Source organism: Geotrypetes seraphini, chromosome 3 (assembly GCF_902459505.1).
Source record: "Geotrypetes seraphini chromosome 3, aGeoSer1.1, whole genome shotgun sequence".
In the NCBI taxonomy this organism is placed as follows: domain Eukaryota; kingdom Metazoa; phylum Chordata; class Amphibia; order Gymnophiona; family Dermophiidae; genus Geotrypetes; species Geotrypetes seraphini.
This window is the reverse complement of record NC_047086.1, coordinates 323320272-323339760: the sequence shown is the minus strand read 5'-3', so window position 1 is coordinate 323339760 and position 19489 is coordinate 323320272. Positions and strand designations below refer to the sequence as shown.

The 19489-nt window shown below is 42.6% G+C and overlaps 1 protein-coding gene and 1 pseudogene across 3 annotated transcripts in view; one reads left to right on the top strand and one right to left on the bottom strand.

Annotated features, from left to right (window-relative positions):
• DZANK1 (double zinc ribbon and ankyrin repeat domains 1) overlaps positions 1 to 2672 on the top strand; it is a 149815-nt gene extending 147143 nt beyond the window's left edge. For all 3 annotated transcript variants that reach the window (XM_033937444.1, XM_033937446.1, XM_033937443.1), the window contains exon 23: positions 1874 to 2672. In XM_033937444.1, the coding sequence (XP_033793335.1) occupies positions 1874 to 2039 (166 nt within the window). In that variant the 3' untranslated portion in view covers positions 2040 to 2672. The remainder of the gene's footprint in view (positions 1 to 1873) is intronic.
• Positions 2673 to 3928: 1256 nt separating this feature from the next.
• Positions 3929 to 15041, bottom strand: LOC117357284 (annotated as a pseudogene).
• Positions 15042 to 19489: the final 4448 nt, after the last annotated feature.

The window sequence follows — 19489 nt, the reverse complement described above, 5'->3', positions numbered from 1 at the left end:
GGCAGGGGGGCCTGGGATCCCTCCTGCCCGTAATGTAGTGCAGGGTGGGGTTAGGGGGTCGCCGTGGCCAGGAGGACTTGGGCTCCCTCCTGGCCCGATATTGTCGGGGAGTTGGGGAATCGGCGGGGCAAGAGGGCTTGGGCTCCCTTTTGCCCCGATCGTATCGGGGAGTCGGGGGGGCAAGAGGGCTTGAGCTCCCTTTTGCCCCGATCGTGTCGGGGAGTCGGGGGGGGCAAGAGGGCTTGAGCTCCCTCTTGCCCCGATCGTGTCGGGGAGTCGGGGGGGCAAGAGGGCTTGAGCTCCCTCTTGCCCCGATCGTGTCGGGGAGTCGGGGGGGCAAGAGGGCTTGAGCTCCCTCTTGCCCCGATCGTGTCGGGGAGTCGGGGGGGCAAGAGGGAACCAGGCGGAGAGAGGGCAGTTAAGCGCAGTGCCTGCGCGGAAGGATGCAGCTCGGGCGACTTCGTTGTGTGAAACGAAGTTCGTTGTACGGATCAAGACATAAAGTTCGTTGTGCGCAGCGTTCGCTGTGCGAGGCGTCCGTTATGCGAGGCACCACTGTATATCATTCTCCATCGCACATGAATGTAGGGACATATTTTAATTTTTTTGTTTATCTTATAGTTTTGTAATTACCCTAGGTCCTTTTTGAGTTGTCCTTGCTGTTTTCCTTGGTTTTTAACCTTAAGTTGCATCTGATGCTAGTTGATACCATCTGTCAATATTGTTGCATTACTGTGATAACATTATATTGTCTATTACAATTTGTAATCTTACTATGCATCTTATGTCTATGATTTTTGTTATTGAAAAACACAATAAAACTTTTTGAACTAAAAAAAATATTTACTGCAACTTGCTTCTTTCAGATCTTCAACTTAACCATCTCTCTCCCCTTCATTCCATTCAAAATTCCGCTGCATGACTTATATTCCCCAAAAGCCGCCATACTCACATTACCCTATACTCAAGTAATTTCATTGGCTCCCTATCCATATCCAAATAAAGTTCAAACTCCTCTTATTAACTTACAAGTGCATTTGATCTGCAGCCCCTCAATATCTCTCCTCACATATCTCCCCCTGTGAACTCCATTCATTGGGTAAGCCCCTCCTATCCGTACCCTTCTCCTCCATGTCAAGTTCTATCTCTAGCATTATTCAAATCCAAGCTAAAAGTCCACTTCTTCGAGGCTGCTTTAAACTCCTAATTCACACTTGCCATAACATACCTTCCATCCAACCATTCTCTCTGCAAAAAAAAATCCCCAACCCCTTTTTGTACTGTCTGTCTGTCCAAATTAGATAGACTATCTATTGTATGTTAAATGTACAGCACTGCATATGCCTTTCAGCACTACAGAAATTATAAGTTGTGCATGCAATTTGGGTACATGACCAAAATTGCATGCGGAATTTTTAGCGCTTTTTATAGAATTTGGGGTAAGTTCTGAGCTCTGGGAAGAGCAGCTCCATACTGGCACCATAGGATGACATTAGCATCTTGTGTGCCTGTCTCAATCCTGCTTGTCAACAGAAAATAAGAGACAATATTGATTTATAAAGAACCAGACCTCTTTATACATCTCTAACCTAAACAAAATAAACACTCAAGTGTGCTAGTATTTTAATTGTTTTATGTGGGAAGGAGTGCACGAAAAACAGATCTGATCTGTTAAGACACTGACAGATCCTACACTATCTTTTAAATATACTAGGCGAGAACATGGGGTTGGTGATCTTCATTGTGTTCCCTTTTGACTTGAAACTGGATTCATTTCCATGAACTTTCATGAATGATGTAAAAGACACATTTTGGGTTTTTTCACAGCTATTTTTTTAAATCTGTATTTCTTCCTCCTTCATTGTGTTTATAGGTGCAATGCAAGCATTAAGAAGAAGAATGACAAAGGACTGACAGCATATGACTTGGCCCTGAAGAATGGAAATGATCAAGTTGTCTCACTGTTTGCTGCTAAGCTTGGTCAAGGCATGCTGGACAAAATTGCCAAGCCCAAAACTGTCAGCCTTGATGTCTTCTAACTGCAATTTCCAAAGCTCTAATGTTTGTATCAGCTCTATGCTTCCATGACAAATAGAATGTATGCTTGTGTACTCCTTTTAAGATTATATTTTAGAGATTGTAATTCATATATGCTAATTGATTGGCCGGTAGTTTACCCCTGTGCCAGTTCAGTTTGCAAAGCATTCAAAAATTAGCCTAACTTCTGGAATTTATATGTATAACTAGATGTCTGGTCTGGGCGATTTGTATTTTCATAATACTTGTAGTTGGATTGTCAGTTTTTACTGTAAACCCTTTTTAAAAATTCTTTCAACCTAATGTAATAAATCAGTGTACAGTTTTTCTTTATCATGTATTTAAATGGGATAGCTTGTGAAAAAGTAGTACTTTAAGAAATTAATTGCTCTTCTAGCTTACCTAAAAATAATAGAGTTGATAAAAAAAAGACTTAAGACACTGATAGGGAAAACAGAAACATTCAAACCTTTTGAAGACTTTCTTAAAGTATGGGAAGAGGAAATTTTCCTAGAGAAAGCCATTAGATGAAGTTGAAGGGAGGAATATGTAGAGGAAAGTATGGCGTAGTGGTTAGAGCTACAGCCTCAGCACCCTGACCTTGTGGGTTCAAACCCTGCACTGCTCCTTGGGCAAGTCAGGTAATCCTTCACCACTCCAGGTACATTAGATAGACTGTGAGCCCACTGGGACAGACAGGGAAAATGTTTGAGTACCTGATTTGTAACCTGTTCTGAGCTCCTTTGGGAGGACAGGCAAAACAAATTGAATAAATAAATAAATATTCAAAGAGGTTTAAGGGGATAGGAGACTCTTCTACCTGCTTAAACCCTGCTCAGCAGGCTCTCCACAGATATTCAATGGCACTTAACTACTCGGTCTCTCTTGCTGAACATGCATTGTATGTGCCACACCATCATCTGGTTAGTGATGGGCAGGGCAGGATTAATTCTTCGAGGGCCCCTAGGCACACAAGAACTCTGGGCCCCCCTGGCCCTGCCCTGCCCCCATTTATCTGTTTTCTTATTTACTTCTTTATTTCCACTTGTATTTCTTTCTTTTTTAAATTCAAAACATGCTTGTGGAGTGCATGGGAAGGCGAAATGGGTCATTCCCCCTCCCCCCTCATATTGAAGATTGCTTCTATTACTATTTCTAGGAATTTTTAATGCCTTTTTTTGTTATGCCTCTCTTCCCCATACCCAGCACCCCTGCCTACAGGTTCATGTCACCGTAGTTACAATTATCCACATTTTAAGATAGTGTACTAGGGAAAAGAAGCTTCGCTAATTAATGGTATTTCAAATTCTCTCCAAAACATCACTCCCTGATCATGACCATTGTGATTTTATGTTTTAATCAATAAAGTTTCAAGTTTATTTTTAACTTATTGAATCGCTTAATTTAATTTGCTAAGCGATTTACAAATAAAAATAATAATTAAAAAAAAGTGTACACATTAGCTTATTTATAATAGATTACATAAGTTTGACATACTGACATATAAACTAACAGATACATAAGGGAAAAAAGGGCATAAAAAGGAAACATGAATGGTAAAAACAACAGGTGATGTCAAAAACATTAAAATAGGTTTAGTACATAAACACTGGAAATACACTATTTCTTAGTACTCTCTCACTCTTCCCTTGGCTTTTCTGAGTTCTGTATTTAATTTAGCTAGAGTAGGTACCCAGCAATAGTATTTGTGGCACCAAAACACTGGTAAACATCAGTCTTATGTCACTCCCAATGTAAAACATATTTTGCCAATACTTAACTCATTAGGTGCATTTAGTACGTGCATCTCACAAGTACGCACTATGGAGAAGGTACTCTCTGTTATGCATCTGTGCAGCACTGCCTTGTTCCTACTGCGCTACAGAAATGCTAACCATGTCAGTTATTTGAAAGTAAACGAGATAACTTTTCAAAATGATGTAATGGGTTTATCACCCACAAATTACAACTCCTGGACAAAGTGGAAGCATTTGCTTAATACCGCTGACCCTTACCCGTTCTCCAGCAGGGTCATGTAGAGCACCTCGCACATGCCAGGGTTGTTGGCCTTGTCCACGGAGCAGTGCTGTAGGTTCCAGGTGGCCACGCCCAGCACGGGTCAGCCCTCGCACACGCCAGGGAAAGGCTCGAATGGCGCACACACCACCCGCAGCTGCCCCGGGCCGCTGGTGGGGAGCTCGAGCTCGTTGCTCTGTAGACTCAGCAAGGTGGGCTTGGCTGCGGCTTGCACGCCAGCTGCAGCCCCACGTTGGGCTCCCGGCACACAGAGGCAGGCGAGTGCCGGCCCACGCAGATCTTGAACTTGACCTGCTCCAGCCTGGTGGCGCCCACCCCACTCACCAGCACCAGGTCCTACACCTTCTTGAAGCCGCTGATGTAGTCGCGGTACTCGACGATGTTCTGCACCACGGCCTGGCTCACCCCTGGCAGGGTCATCAGCAACTTCTCAGTGGCTGCTTTAATGTTCAGCTGCTCTGTGCTCACCAGGATCTGGCTGAAGTTGCAAGCGGCACTAAACTTGCGGGTCATGGAGCAAAAGTCCGAAGGATCTTGGGGAATGGAGCGGTGGCAGCCCAGGGTACTGCCCTTTTTTTTAAAGTTATTGATGCTTCCGATGGTGTTTAAGTGCAGTTTTTAAAAAGTTGCCAAAATGATAAAATCTCCAAATATGACATTGTCCAAGTGTCATTAATAAGTATAAAGGGTTAAAAAGCAGGAGTCTCCATTTACAAATCAGGGGAAGAGGGAACACTTCCGACGCAGCTGCAGATCGCACGAGGAGCCAACGCCCGCAGCTTTGAGTGCAAAAACGACTGCAGCAAGGGAGCCGGCCAGAAGCTAGACACCTGCCGGAGGGAGGCACAGAAGGAAGGGAGAAGGTCGTGTTGGGACTCGAGAGGGAGCACAAGCTGGGCTTTGGGTTGGACACCCCTGATTTAAAGTTTACTGCTGCTTCTGCTGGTTAAGGAAAGCAGCAGCAGCAGAATAGTGAAGGTGGTTCTGGACCCGGTGGACCAGCTGTGCAAAGCACCACACAGGCGGGACCCCTGGGCCCTGACCATTTCAGGGCCTAGACCCGTGCCTACGGGTGCCGAGGTGATCTGTGGAGTTAGTGATCCTGTCTTTCTTCAGTAGCTATGTGAGTACTGGCATTAAATATTAGGAGTTCCCACATAAATTTCAGGTTCACAGCTGACCTGGATATTCAGTGCTGGTACCTGGACATAGCCTAGCATTGAAGATCTGAGTCAGAATCAGCCTGGGGAAGGAGGGGGGTGGAGTTAGGTGCTTAAAAACCGCAGAGTGCACTGGGCTAAATATTAGCCCTACATCTTTGCTCTAAACCACAGGTGTCAAAGTCGGTCCTCGAGGGCCACAATCCAGTCGGGTTTTCAGGATTTCCCCAATGAATATGCATGAGATCTATTTGCATACCATGAAAGCAGTGCATGCAAATAGATCTCATGCATATTCATTGGGGAAATCCTGAAAACCCTACTGGATTGCAGCCCTCGAGGAGGGACTTTGACACCCCTGCTCTAAACCAACTGTTCTCTCAAATCCATAGTAAAAAAGAAGTCCAATAGAAGCACAAAGTTATCACTAAGCAGCAGTACCAGACAAATAGCAGCACTGAATTAATTTTTCTGGGACTTGAGTCCCAGTAAAGTAATTGGCAGCTAAATACAAAATGTCAGCATATGCAGTACAAAAACATTCCAAATAAATTTACAAAACAGCCTGGGAGATATATTTCAATAGGACATTTACATCAAAGGAAAAAAAATCTTCTGAACTGCATTGCTCAAATGACTTTTCTTTCATTCTAGCATTAAGAGAAAAGTAGCCCCAGTATCTCATATTTTAGGGCTGTGCCATGGTCTTGGCAACAGCTGGGACTGCAGAGACCAGTGCCAAGTTTTCCAAGTTTTATTAGAGACTAGCTATCCTGCCTATCTCAACATGTCTAAGCGGCTTGCAATTAAAAACTGGGGGAAGGGAAGTGTCAGATATGACATGAATGGGAGGCAAGGGGGGTAGAGCTACAATATATGATAGAAAAGGGGAGAGGAAAAGACAAGAGGGATAATCTTCTCAACCAGTCAGACATACTTGGCAAGCTGTTTTGAAAACCAAGAGAGGTCTAGCATGAAAGATAATTAGGTATAAGCATCAATAAAAATGAATTATTTGAGTTCTTTCTTGTATTGGTTAAGGGATGTTTGGAGCCTAAAATGAGATGGAAAAAGATTCCAAAGTTCGTGTCCCTGTAGGGTCTAAAATGGTTAAGGGACTGGAGGAGTTGCCGTACAGTGAGAAATTAGAGAAACTGGGCCTCTTCTCCCTTGAACCATGGCTGAACCCATGGCTAGCCCAAATGGTACTCGAGGCTCCCACATACCTACTCAAAACTCACCTATTCTGCGAACAGGACCCTTAACCCCTCCCTACTCCTGCAATAAAACCTCACCCCCCCCCTCGCACTGCTCTTCTCCTTCCTTCATGATCTCTTCTCTCTTCCTTACCTTCTATCCTCACCTTCTTCGCTCCTTGCAATTCTGATAAAATGTTGTAAATCTGCGTGTCATCGCAGATCTTAATTAATTGATGTGAACTGCCTAGAACTCGCTGGGTATGACGGTATACAAGAATAAATTATTATTATTATTATTGAAAAGAGGAAACTGAGAGGGCACATGATCAAAACATTCAAGGTACTGAAGGGAATAGACTTAGTAGATAAGGACAGGTTGTTCACCCTCTCCAAGGTAGGGAGAACAAGAGGGCACTCTCTGAAGTTAAAAGGGGATAGATTCCATACAAACGTAAGGAAGTTCTTCTTCACCCAGAGAGTGATAGAAAACTGGAACGCTCTTCCAGAGGCTGTTATAGGGGAAAATACCCTCCAGGGATTCAAGACAAAGTTAGACAAGTTCCTGCTGAACCGGAGCGTACGCAGGTAGGGCTAGTCTCAGTTAGGGCACTGGTCTTTGACCTAGGGGCTGCCGCAGGAGTGGACTGCTGGGCATGATGGACCACTGGTCTGACCCAGCAGTGGCAATTTTTATGTTCCCCTACCACAGTGGTATTCATCCCCAGACCTTGATGACATAAATAGATCAGGTACTTAGGAATGAATACAGTGGTGCCTCGCATAACGGACGCCTCGCACAGCGAACGCTGCGCACAACGAACTTCAGGTCTTGCTTCCCACAACGAACTTCGTTTCACACAACGAAGTCGCCCGAGCTGCATCCTTAACTGCCCTCTCTCCGCCTGGCTCCCTGTGCAGTGGCGCTACATATTTTAAACTCCCCTGCCGCCGCTGCTGCATATTTTTAAGCCTCTGCCGCCACCGCATATTTTTAAACCTCCCCCCGCCGCCACATATTTTTTTAAAAAAGCCACCACTGCTGCAACTTTAATCTCACCCGCTCACTCGTAACTGGTGGTCTAGCAAATTTCCCAGCCAGAAGCGCAGAGATCAAGAGCAAGCCTTCTGTGCTACTGCCTGGGCCTGCGCTGATCTCTGAATGGCTGCAGTCAGCTCTCGCGGGACTCACAAGAACTAACTGCAGCCATTCGGAGATCGGCATGGGCCCACACAGGCGTGCAGAGGAATTGCTCCTGATCTCTGCGCTTCTGGCCTGTACGCCACTGGCTGGGAAAGATGGGAGGAATTAAAAAAGGTACCGAGGGGGGATGATTAAAAAGGTACTGGGGAGTATGTGGGGGGTGATTATAATACACAGCAAGGATCAACAAAACCCCTGTCTCCCCTCCCCTTCACATATATCCCCTCTACTATCAAGAAAATTGAATAAGCCAAATTATTATAGAATGCTACACAGAAATATCATGCTAACAGAATACCACAGTCACACATAGCAGGAATAGGGTTAGGGTAGTGCAACTAGGGCAACTTTCCCCCCTGGTCAAAGAGAGCCGTAAGCCTCTGCCTGGACTTTGCAGTCCCCAGTTGTGTCTAACACCAGCTCTAACAAGATAAATTTATCTTTTTTTATGTCATCTTAGCATATTTTATGCTACAGAACGAATTATTTTTTTTAACATGTATTGTTATGGGAAAACGCATTTCACATAACGAACTTTTCGCATAACAAACTTGCTCCTGGAACCAATTAAGTTCGTTGTGTGAGGCACCACTTATGTGAAATAGATTTGCATGCATTGCATGTGGCTAGATCTCGGGCATATTCATTTGGAATATCCTAAAAACCTGGCCCATTTGCAGCCCTTGAACGGGAAGGAATACTGCTGGCTTTACCATCTCTCTCATCATCATATAATTTATTTATTTTATTTATTTCAATTTCTATCCCATCCTCCCAGAAGCTCAGAACGGCTTACAATAGGACATTCACAGAGTAAATTTAAGGACATGACTGGTTATAAACAAGGAGCACATAGAAGGAAGCTTAACGAAAGTAGTCTGTCTGCTGTTGGCAGATTTAGCAGAAGAGGAGGGTCTTCTTGCTCTTAGGGGTCCTTATATTAAGGCGTGCTAACCGATTTAGCAAGTGCTAAAGATTAGCGCACACTACATGTTAAGGTGCTCATAGAATATAATGGATGCCTTAGCATTTAGCGTGCGCTAATCTTTAGCACACCTTTAGCGAACCTTAATAAAAGGACCCCTTAGGAAGGCCATCAGTGAATCTAGTGACCTTATCTATGCGAGCAACTGGTTCCATAGCCGAGGGAGAAAATGGCTGTAGGAGTGTTTGCGTGCAGTTTCCATCTGCAGAGATCTTTCTAGGGAAATGCTGAGTCATATCTGTTTCAGAGCGGAGGGAGCGGTTGACGGTGTATGGGCGCAGCTTGGATGTTATGTAGGTGGGGGGTTTTGTGGTGGAACATAAGAATTGCCATAATACGTCAGACCAAAGATTAATCAGCCCAGATTCTTTTTATCCAACAGTTGCCAATCCAGTCACAAATATCTGGCAGGATCCCAAAAATGTAGGAAGATTCCATGCTGCTTACATTCACGGATAGGAAGATATACGCTAATATCAGTCTATTGACTTTTTCTCCAGGAATTTGCCCAAACCATTATTAAACTCAGCTATGTTAATTGCTTATGCCACATCCTCTGGCAATAAATTCCAAAGATTTAATTGTGTTCTATTTATTTATTGAGATTTATTAACTGCCTTTATGAAGAGATTCACCCAAAGCGGTGTACAACAGGTATAATTCAACATAAAACCCACAATTTTGTTAACAGCAGTAAAAAGACTAAATATAAACATAAATACAATGAATGAGGAAGACTTTAAAATCAGTAAATTGAAACCTAATAATAGGACTACCATGACACAGTATAAAAATATACTTATTAACAGCACTGAAATTCTACAGTAATAAGAGATATAATACATACTACAAGGGAGACATAATACTTATGTAGCATCTAATAAGCACAAATCAGAACATTAAAATAACATAGGTATGATGCTAATGCTTGTCTATAACGCAGCTTATTTTATAGCCTAGAGGTCAAATGCAGATTTTAATGGAGACAAGATGGGAGGTACCTTGTGTTTTGGGATAAACAGATAGGAGGCTAAACTCAAGGCAAGTTGTTTATACAGTTAAACAAGGTATAAGGAACTGATTTACCCACCATGTTACTAAGCCGTGGTAGAGGTTTCCACCACGACCAGGGGCACTAAATGCTCCGACACTGCTCCGACGCTCATTTGAATTCTATGAGTGTCGGAGCAATGTCAGATCATTTGGTGCTGCGGGTCATGGTAGAAACCTCTACTGCGACATAGTTAAAGGGAGGGGATTAGTTAGTATGTGTGGCAAGCTAGTCCTGGGGCAGAATGAGTGTATAATCAATTATCTTATGTATTAAAGGCTTGGGTGAAGAGCCAGGCTTTCACCTGCTTTCTGAAGTAAGAGGTAGTAATTCTTTGAAACTTTAAAGGTAAACAATTGATCTGGCATTTAACAATTCCACGCCACTCTGTCTTATCTCCCCTCAGCCATCTCTTCTCCAAGCTGAAGAGCCCCAACCTCTATAGGCTTTTCTCATAGTAGAATTGTTCTATTCTATTATTTGGGTTGCCTTTTTCTGTACTTTTTTTAATCCCATTTTTTTTTTTTTTTTTTTTTAAGATGTAGAGACCAGAATTCCACATAGTACTCAAGATGTGGTTATACCATAGAGTAATAGAGGCATTCAGAAATAATTATTTTATTCTGTTCCTTTTCTGTAGGATTGGAACACAGCGAACACACACAGGATACGAGTTGGGAAGGAGGCGTTGCCAGTGGCTAGCTCTAGAATGGTGTCCCTTCACTTTTCAAATAAATGCATGCATTCAGTTTGCTTTTCTGGCACATTAAATAAACTTGTCCATGAAGGCCTAGATATCCCTTTACTGAGTGGCAACTCCTAATGTGGGACCTGGCATTGTGTAGCTATAATTTGGGTTATTCTTCCCTATGTGCATTGCCTTGCATTTTGTCCAGATAGGGCAGGGGTGTCCAATGTCGGTCCTCGAGGGCCGCAGTCCAGTCGGGTTTTCAGGATTTCTCCAATGAATATGCATTGAAAGCAGTGCATGCAAATAGATCTCATGCATATTCATTGGGGAAATCCTGAAAACCCGACTGGACTGCGGCCCTCGAGGACCGACATTGGACACCCCTGAGATAGGGCATCCAAATGGCAGATGAAATTCAGTCTCCCATCCTTGTAGGGTCCTCCTTGGAATGCCTGAATGCAAATCAATCGTGATTTAGGGTTCATTTTCAAAGCACTTTGTCTAAGTAGCATGGTAATCTATGGCATGTTGTGTAAGTGCATGTGCTCACTCTCTCTATGGAGTAGTGGGTGTATCTTGAAGGGAGAAGGATTCCTTGTCTTGATGGCTGCTGGAAGCCTTATGTCAGACTTCTGAGCAGACAAGTGGATTGACTTGAACATCAGAGACACTACCATTCTCTGTATTACTCAAAGTGTATTTTGATGTACTCTGCAGTTCTACATTTAGAGTTAGGACAACTGTTGTAGTTGGTGATTCAATCATAGAAAACATAGAAACATGACGGCAGATAAAGGCCAAATGGCCCATCTAGTCTGCCCATCCGAAGAAACCATTGTCTCTTTCTCTCTCCGAGAGATCCCACATGCCTATGCCAGGCCCTTTTGAATTCAGACACAGTCTCTGTTTCCACCACCTCTTCCGGGAGACTGTTCCATGCATTTACTACCCTTTCTGTAAAAAAGTATTTCCTCAGATTACTCCGGAGCCCATCACTTCTTAACTTCAGCCTATGCCCTCTCATTGAAGAGTTTCTTTTCAAATGAAAGAGACCCGACTCATGCACATTTATATTTCATAGGTTTTTAAACATCTCTATCATATTTCTCCTCTCCCGCCTTTCCTCCAACGTATACAGATTGAGATCTTTAAGTCTGTCCCCATACGCCTTATCACAAAGATCACACACCATTTTATATCTTTTTGAAGGTACGGCCTCCAGAATTGTACACAATATTCTAAATAAGGTCTCACCAGAGTCTTATACAGAGGCATCAATACCTCCTTTTTCCTACTGGCCATACCTCTCCCTATGCAATCTGGCATCCTTCTAGCTTTCGCCGTAATGTAGATAACAGGGTGACGGGCGGTGTGAGAATTGCCTGGTGCGAAGGTGGTGGACCTGATGTACCACTTAGATAGGATTTTAGATAGTGCTGGGGAGGAGCCCATGACATGTAGGTACCAATGACATAGGAAAATGTGGTAGGGAGATTCTGGAAGCCAAATTTAGGCTCTTAGGTAGGAAGCTGAAATCCAGATCCACCAGTGTAGCATTTTATGAAATACACCCTGTTCCATGCACAGCACCCAAGAGGCAGGCAGAGCTCCAACATCTCAATGCTTGGTTGCAGGGATGAGAAATTTAGATTTATTAGGAACTGGGTAACCTTCTGGGAAAGGGGGAATCTATTCCGAAAGGATGAACTCCATCTTAACCAGGAACCAGGCTGCTGGCGCTAACGTTTAAAAAGGAGAAAGCAGCTTTTAAACTAAGATGGGGGAAAAGCTAACAGTGGCCCAAGAGCGGATTGTTTTGTGTAGGATATTTAGGAAGTCCCAATAGAGAGGTTTTAATAATGGTGAAAGAAAGCCAGAAATGTTTGCGGAAGGCAGAGTAAAGGACATAAATATGCAGCAGCCTATGTGAATCCTTGAGAAAGCCAGCTATTCTGGCAAAACAGGTCCAGTCGGGCTATAGCTGCCTGAAACATTTGAGATAAGTAAATCTGAAGATACATTGAACAGGAATTCAAACAAATATAGTTTTAAGAGAAGAGTCAGTGAAGATTTTATAAAAATTAATATTAAAAGGAAGAAAGAATCATAATAAATATAAAAGAAATAGAATAAAAAAGAAGGGGGAGGTATTTCTGGATCAATGAATGGAAATATTAATTTCAAACTTGAGATGCTGGAGAATGCGTCAAGAAGACAAAATTTGAGGTTAATTAATTTTCCCAAATTGAGTACTGTGTCACCACTTGACATGTTTAAAAGGTATTTCACAGAGGTTTTGAAAATACCACAAACTTCTTATTCACCGGTAGCGAGAATTTACTATCTTCCAACAGGAAAGAAGAAAATAGCTGAAGAACAACAGGCTCCTGCTGTAGAGACTTTAGACATGTTAGATTTGACTAATATCTTAGAAAGATCAGATTCTGATCAAATATCTGTGGCTACACTTTTTGTTCAATTAGCATTTGAATCTGATAGGGAGTGGTTGTTGAAAATATTTTTCAAATTTAAAGATAAAGAATTTATGAAATGTAAGATTAGAATGTACCCAGATGTATCTAGAGTGACCCAAAAGAAGAGGAAACAATTTTTGATTTTGCATCCTCAGGTTCTAAAATTGAAGGTAACATTTGTGTTTAGATTTCCTTGTAAATGTCTAGTTAACTATCAGGGAACTCGATATATATTTTTTGAATCTTCACAATTGTCAAGATTTATTTCAGCTACAGAGGTGATTGTTGCTGGTAACCCACTTAACTTGCAAGAGGAAGGTTCGTAATAAGTGGCCTAGGTGTGATTCAGGCTCACCTTTCTGTTTTTCCTATGAATGATTTAAAAATTATAAATATGCCAATTTTCTTTTAAGCTTATCCTATGTTATAGTGGACTAATTAACAGTACTAAAGTGGGAGAAAATTTCCAATGATTTAACTTTTTAGTGATGTTTTTCATGTGTAACTGTTTAAAATGAATGATTTGTTGATCATGAAAACGGAAATTAATAAAAATCTAAAATTAAAAAATATATATAGTCAGGGCTTCCAGGATGATCTTTATAACATCCATGCCTGATATAAAATTTTGAACTTTGCAGCTGCTCCTCTAAGTTTCTTGTTTACCATTCTTCTCATGTTATCATAGTCTCCTTTTTTAAAATTAAATTCTGTTGTATTGGATTTCCTGTGTGAACTTATTCCATGGATTATATCAAATCTGATCATGTTATGGTCACTGTTATCAAATGGCCCCAGCACCATTACCTCCCACACCAATTCATGCACTCCTCGAAGAACAAGGTCTAGAATTACTTTACCTTTTGTCAGTTCCTGAACCAACTGTTCCATAAAGCAGCCCTTGATTTCATCAAGGAATTTTATCTCCCTAGTATGCCCTGATATTACTCCCTAGTATGCCCTGATATTACTCTTACCCAGTCAATATCAGTGTAGTTGAAATCACCCTTTATTATTGTGTTACCCAATTTACTAGCCTCCCTAATTTCTGATAACATTTCAGCATCTGTCAGTTCATCGTTTACACATGGAATTTCTACCCATAGGGATTCCAAGGCATGTTTCTGCTCCTGTAGAATTTTCAGTCCATTAAATTCAGGCCCTCCTTAACATATAACACTTGAAACTTGATTTGAGCCACCCTATCATGGTGATGTAGCTTGTACCCTGGTATGACAGTGTCCCTTTGGTTATCTTCCCTCCACCAGGTCTCAGAGATACCTATTATATCTATCATTTAATGCAATATATTCTAACTCTCCCATCTTGTTTCTTAGTTTCTTGGCATTTGCTTATAGACTTTTCAAACAATGTTTATCATATCTATTTACAATTTTCTCAGCAATTGGCATGGATAATTTGCAATCTTTAAAATCAGCCTGCTCTGTATTTAAGAAAATCTATTCTACTGTGGCCTGTATTGCAATCTCACTATCGGGATGCTCCGTCTTCCTTTTATAATATCTTTTAAAGATACCTTTATCCAAACCATGCTTTTTTGAGTGACTATTGGCCTTCCCCCAGTATCTAGTTTAAAAGCTGTTCTATCTCCTTTTTAAATGTTGAGCCAGCAGACTGGTTCCACCCTGGTATAGGTTCCCCCTTCTCCAGTATTTATTTAATTTTCTATACCGTTCTCCCAGGAGAGCTCAGAACAGTTTACATGCATTTATTCAGGTACTCAAGCAGTTTTCCCTGTCTGTCCCGGTGGGCTCACGGGATTAAGTGACCTGCCCAAGGTGCTGAGGTTGTAGCTTTAACCACTGCACCACACCCAGTTCCTAACAAATCTAAAACCCTCCTCCCTGCACTGCCTCATCCATGCCTCATTCAGAGCTCTGCTTGTCTCTTGGGTCCTGCATGTAGAACAGGAAGCACATCTGAATATGTTATCCTGGAGGTTCTGGATTTTAACTTCCTACCTAAAAGCCTAAATTTGGCTTCCAGAACTTCCTACGTTTCCCTATATCATTGGTACCCACATGTACCAAGACAACAGATTCCTCCTCAGCACTGTCTAAAATCCTATCTAGGTGATGTGTGAGGTCCACCACCTACACACCCAAGTGACCAAGCGATCCTCACATCCACCAACAACCCAGCTATCTACATGTCTAATGATCAAATCTCCCAGTATAAAGGCCATCCTAACCCTTCCTTTCTGGGCAGAAGCCCCTGGAGACACATCCTCAGTGCAAAAGGACATTGCATCCCCTGGTGAGCAGATCCTGGCTAAAGGACTGCCTCCTACTTCACCAGGGTGATACTCTCCTTTAAGAAGACCTCCCTCCTCTGAGGCAACACAGAGGTGGGTATTTTCTACAACATCCCTGTAGGTCTCCTCTATGTACCTTTCTGTCTCTTTCAGCTTCTTCAAGTCTATTACTCTAGCCTTAAGAGATTGGACTGTTTCCTGAATGCAAGGAGCACTGTGCACTGACCACACATACAAGACCAGTCACCAAGTTGGAAATAATCGAACATGTGACACTAAGTACAAAAGACTGGATAGCCCCCATCTTGCTGCTGGATTGCTGTCTGCCTCTTGATATAAGTGATTTCTATGTTAAGTTGCTATGAGAGTTGGAAAATGTATACTAAGGTCCCCTAAGATTGCTAGTTTTATGTTAGGCTATGGTAATGCTGGGAGATCATTACATCAGACCTCTGGGTGCTGTCTATCCTCAAGGAAGCACGAAGATCTCTTCGTTTCCTCCAGATTCCACTAGATCTTCCTCCAAGACAGTATCCTTCCAATTCATCGCAGACCACCCTTCTTCTTCAGGAAGCTCAAGCTCTGCTTCATCTCCATGCCATCAAGGAAGTTCCCTTGGAACAGCAGAGCAAGGGGTTTTACTCCTGTTACTTCCTAGTTCCGAAGAAGACGGACGATCTGCGCCCTATCTTGGATCTCAGAGCGCTCAACAAATTTTTGGTCAAAGAAAAATTCCGAATGTTGTCTCTGGCATCCTTATATCCCCTTCTAGATTAGAATGATTGGTTATGTTCTCTAGCATTCATCCAGCCTCTCAACAGTTCCTCAGATTTCGGGTGGGAAATCTGCATTTCCAATACAGAGTGCTACCCTTCAGCCTGGCATCATCTCCAAGAGCCTTCACCAAGTGCCTAGTTGTAGTACCAGCAGCTCTGCGGAACCATGGTCTACAGGTGTTCCCGTACCTGGACAACTGACTCATCAAAGATTCAATATCCCAAGGGGTTATTTCAGCAACCATTTGGTTCCTCCAAAGTTTGGGGTTCGAAATCATCTGTCTCAAATCCCAGCTACAGCCCTTTCAAACTCTACAGTTCATCGGAGCAGTCTTGGACACTGTACAACTCGGAGCATTCCTTCCTCATCAACGTCAGGATGCTCTTCTTCAGAAAGCGTCTTCCCTCTCTTCAATTTCAGTAAGACACATGATGGTTCTTCTAGGTCACATGGCTTCTACCGTTTACGTGACTCCTTTTGCCAGACTTCAACTCAGAATCCCTCAGTGCACCCTGGCATCTCAGTGGGCTCAGACTTTAGACCCACTCTCTCAACACATCAGAGTGACTCCTTCGTTGAGACAGTTTCTCCACTGGTGGATGCTCTTTTCCAATCTCTCCAGAGGTTTACTGTTTCAAACACCCACTCATCAGAAGGTTCTCACAACAGATTCTTCGACCTACAATTGGGGGGCTCATCTCCATACTCAAGGCCATTGGTCCAGCACGGATCGTCAGTGTCACATCAATCTGTTGGAACTCAGAGCGATCTTCAATGCTCTGAAAGCTTTTCAGCATCTTCTTCATGACCAGGTAGTCCTCATTCAGACAGACAATCAAATCACCATGTACTATGTCAACAAGCAGGGAGGTACAGGATCTCTCCCTCTTTGCCAGAAAGCTCTGAAGGTTTGGAATTGGGCAATCCTTCACAACACCTTCCTGAGAGCTGTCTACATTCAAGGAGAGAAAAACTGGCGGACAAACTGAGTCGTCTTCTACAACCTCACAAATGGGCACTCAATTCCTCGCCTCTTCATCACATTTTTTCTCAGTGGGGAACTCCTCAGATAGATCTTTTCGCGTCACCCCACAACACAAACTGCCTCAGTTCTGCTCCAGGATATACTCCCCTCACTGATTGGAGGCAGATGCTTTTCTCCTGGAATGGACGAATCAGTTTATGCGTTCCCTCCATTCCCTCTCATACTCAAGACACTTGTCAAACTCAAACAGGAACATGCCACCATGATTCTGATAGCTCCTCGGTGGCCCAGGCAACCTTGGTTCTCCCTTCTACTTCAACTCAGCAGCAGGGAGCCACTACTTCTACCAGTTTTTCCCTCTCTGCTTACAGAGTCAAGTCTCTCCTTCATCTCAACCTACAGTCTCTACACCTGACAGCTTGGTACCTCTCAGCCTAACTACCACTCTACAGTTTTCTCAATCTGTACAGGACATTTTAGAGGCTTCTAAGAAACCTACCACTAGACAATGCTACATTCAGAAATGGACTAGATTTTCTGCTTGGTGAACCATTCATCACAAGGAGCCTCAATCTATCTCCTTGTCTTCAGTTTTAGATTACCTGTTACATTTGTCTCAATAAGACCTCAAATCCACATCCATTTGAGTCCACTTCAATGCAATTACTCCTTTCTGCTCATCCTGTGGTTTCCAGTTTTAAGAAACCACCTCTCAAACCTCCTCCAGTGGTTTGGGATCTCAATGCTGTTCTTGCTCAATTGATGCCTCCCTTTGAACCAATGGCTTTGGCTCATCTCAAATATATCACTTGGAAAGTGATTTTTCTCATTGCTCTCACATCTGCAGGGTCAGCGAGCTACAAGCTTTAGTTGCAGACCCAACCTTTCACAATATTCCATCATGACAAAGTGGTCCTCCATACTCATCCTAAATTCTTACGTAAAGTGGTTTCAGAATTTCATCTCAATCAATCCATTGTACTTCCAGTGTTTTTTTCCAAAGCCTCATTCTCATCCTGGAGAAACAGCTCTTCATACTCTGGACTGTAAACGTGCTTTAGATTTTTATTTGCAAAGGACTAAGCCACACAAATCTGCTCCTCAACTTTTTGTCTCCTTTGATCCAAACAAGTTGAGACGCACCATCACCAACTGGTTAGCTGCTTGCATCTCTTTCTGCTATGCTCAGGCTGAACTGCATCTACAAAGTCGAGTCACAGCCAATAAAGTCAGAGCCATGGCGGCATCAGTAGCTTTCCTTAGATCTACTCCTATTGAGGAAATCTGTAAAGCTGCCACTTGGTCCTCAGTTCATACCTCTCATTATTGTCTGGATGCTTTTTCCAGATAGGAAGGCCATTTCGGCCAGGCAGTGTTACAAAATTTATTCTCCTGAATTGCCAACACTCCCACCATCCCATTCTGGTTTGCTTGGGGGTCACTCACATGTTGAGAATAGGCTGCCTGCTTGTCCTGGGATAAAGCACAGTTACTTACCGTAACAGGTATTTTCCAAGGACAGCAGGCAGCTATTCTCACAATCCACCCACCTCCCCTGGTTGGCTTCTCTTCTAGCTATCTGAACTAAGGAGACGTACGCCCTGCGTCAGGCGGGAAGTCATTCGCGCCTGCGTGGTGCAGAAATCACAAACTTTCTAAAGTTCTTCAAGCAAGTCTGCTTGTGAAGCTGTCCACATCCGGGCTCCGTGGATGATGTCACCCACGTTGAGAATAGCTGCCTGCTGTCCCTGGATAACAACTGTTACAGTAAGTAACTGTGCTTTATAGCAAAACTTTTTATTATATGCTTTTATTAGCAGTTTCTACATGCATATATTACAGATGTATGCACTTCTTAAATGTTTTTATTCTGTTATATTTATTTGACTCCTGATGCAGGCCTGTTAGCTGAAATATGACTCATGTTGAATCATTTGAAGTTTTATCATACCAATAAAGCCTGACTGGTGTTTGTTTCCACTGGTTGCTATCTGCTCCGTTTCTTCTGTTGCTGGTTTCTAAAGAAGGAAAATCAGCCCTTTTACTGCTTTGGTAAAAATGGCCTTTTACTGCTATGGTAAAAGGGTACCCTAATTAAATAAGTTGTCAAACTGGGACAAACCGAAGGTGCATCAAGCTCAGTTTCCTGTTTCCAACAGTGGTCAATCCAGGTCACAAGTCCTCCTTACCTCTTATATCCAAGAGACATCAAAACATGAGGTGAACATACAACCAAAAAAAAACAAAACATGAGGAAAAAAAAAGAAACACTATTTATTATAATTTATCCAGAGACAAGAACTAAGTCCTTTTAAAGTTTAGGAATAATGAAAATATGACCATTAAACCCATGTACTCGTATAAAGACGAGGCAATAGTGATTCAAAATTAAATGTGATTATGTAGCAGAAATGAAGCAGCAGTTGTGCTGTCCATGAGCTCCATTTCCCTTTGAGAGAAGACCTGACCAGTGAATTGAAAAATGATATAATCCCTAGCAGAAACTGGTGCACGAAGGGCTTCCTAACACCAAAGGAGACATATTTCTAACAGGTCAAAAACCCTGTCAACCCTATGATTTAAACTCTTCCTAAATTTAACAAATCTCTCACCAAGC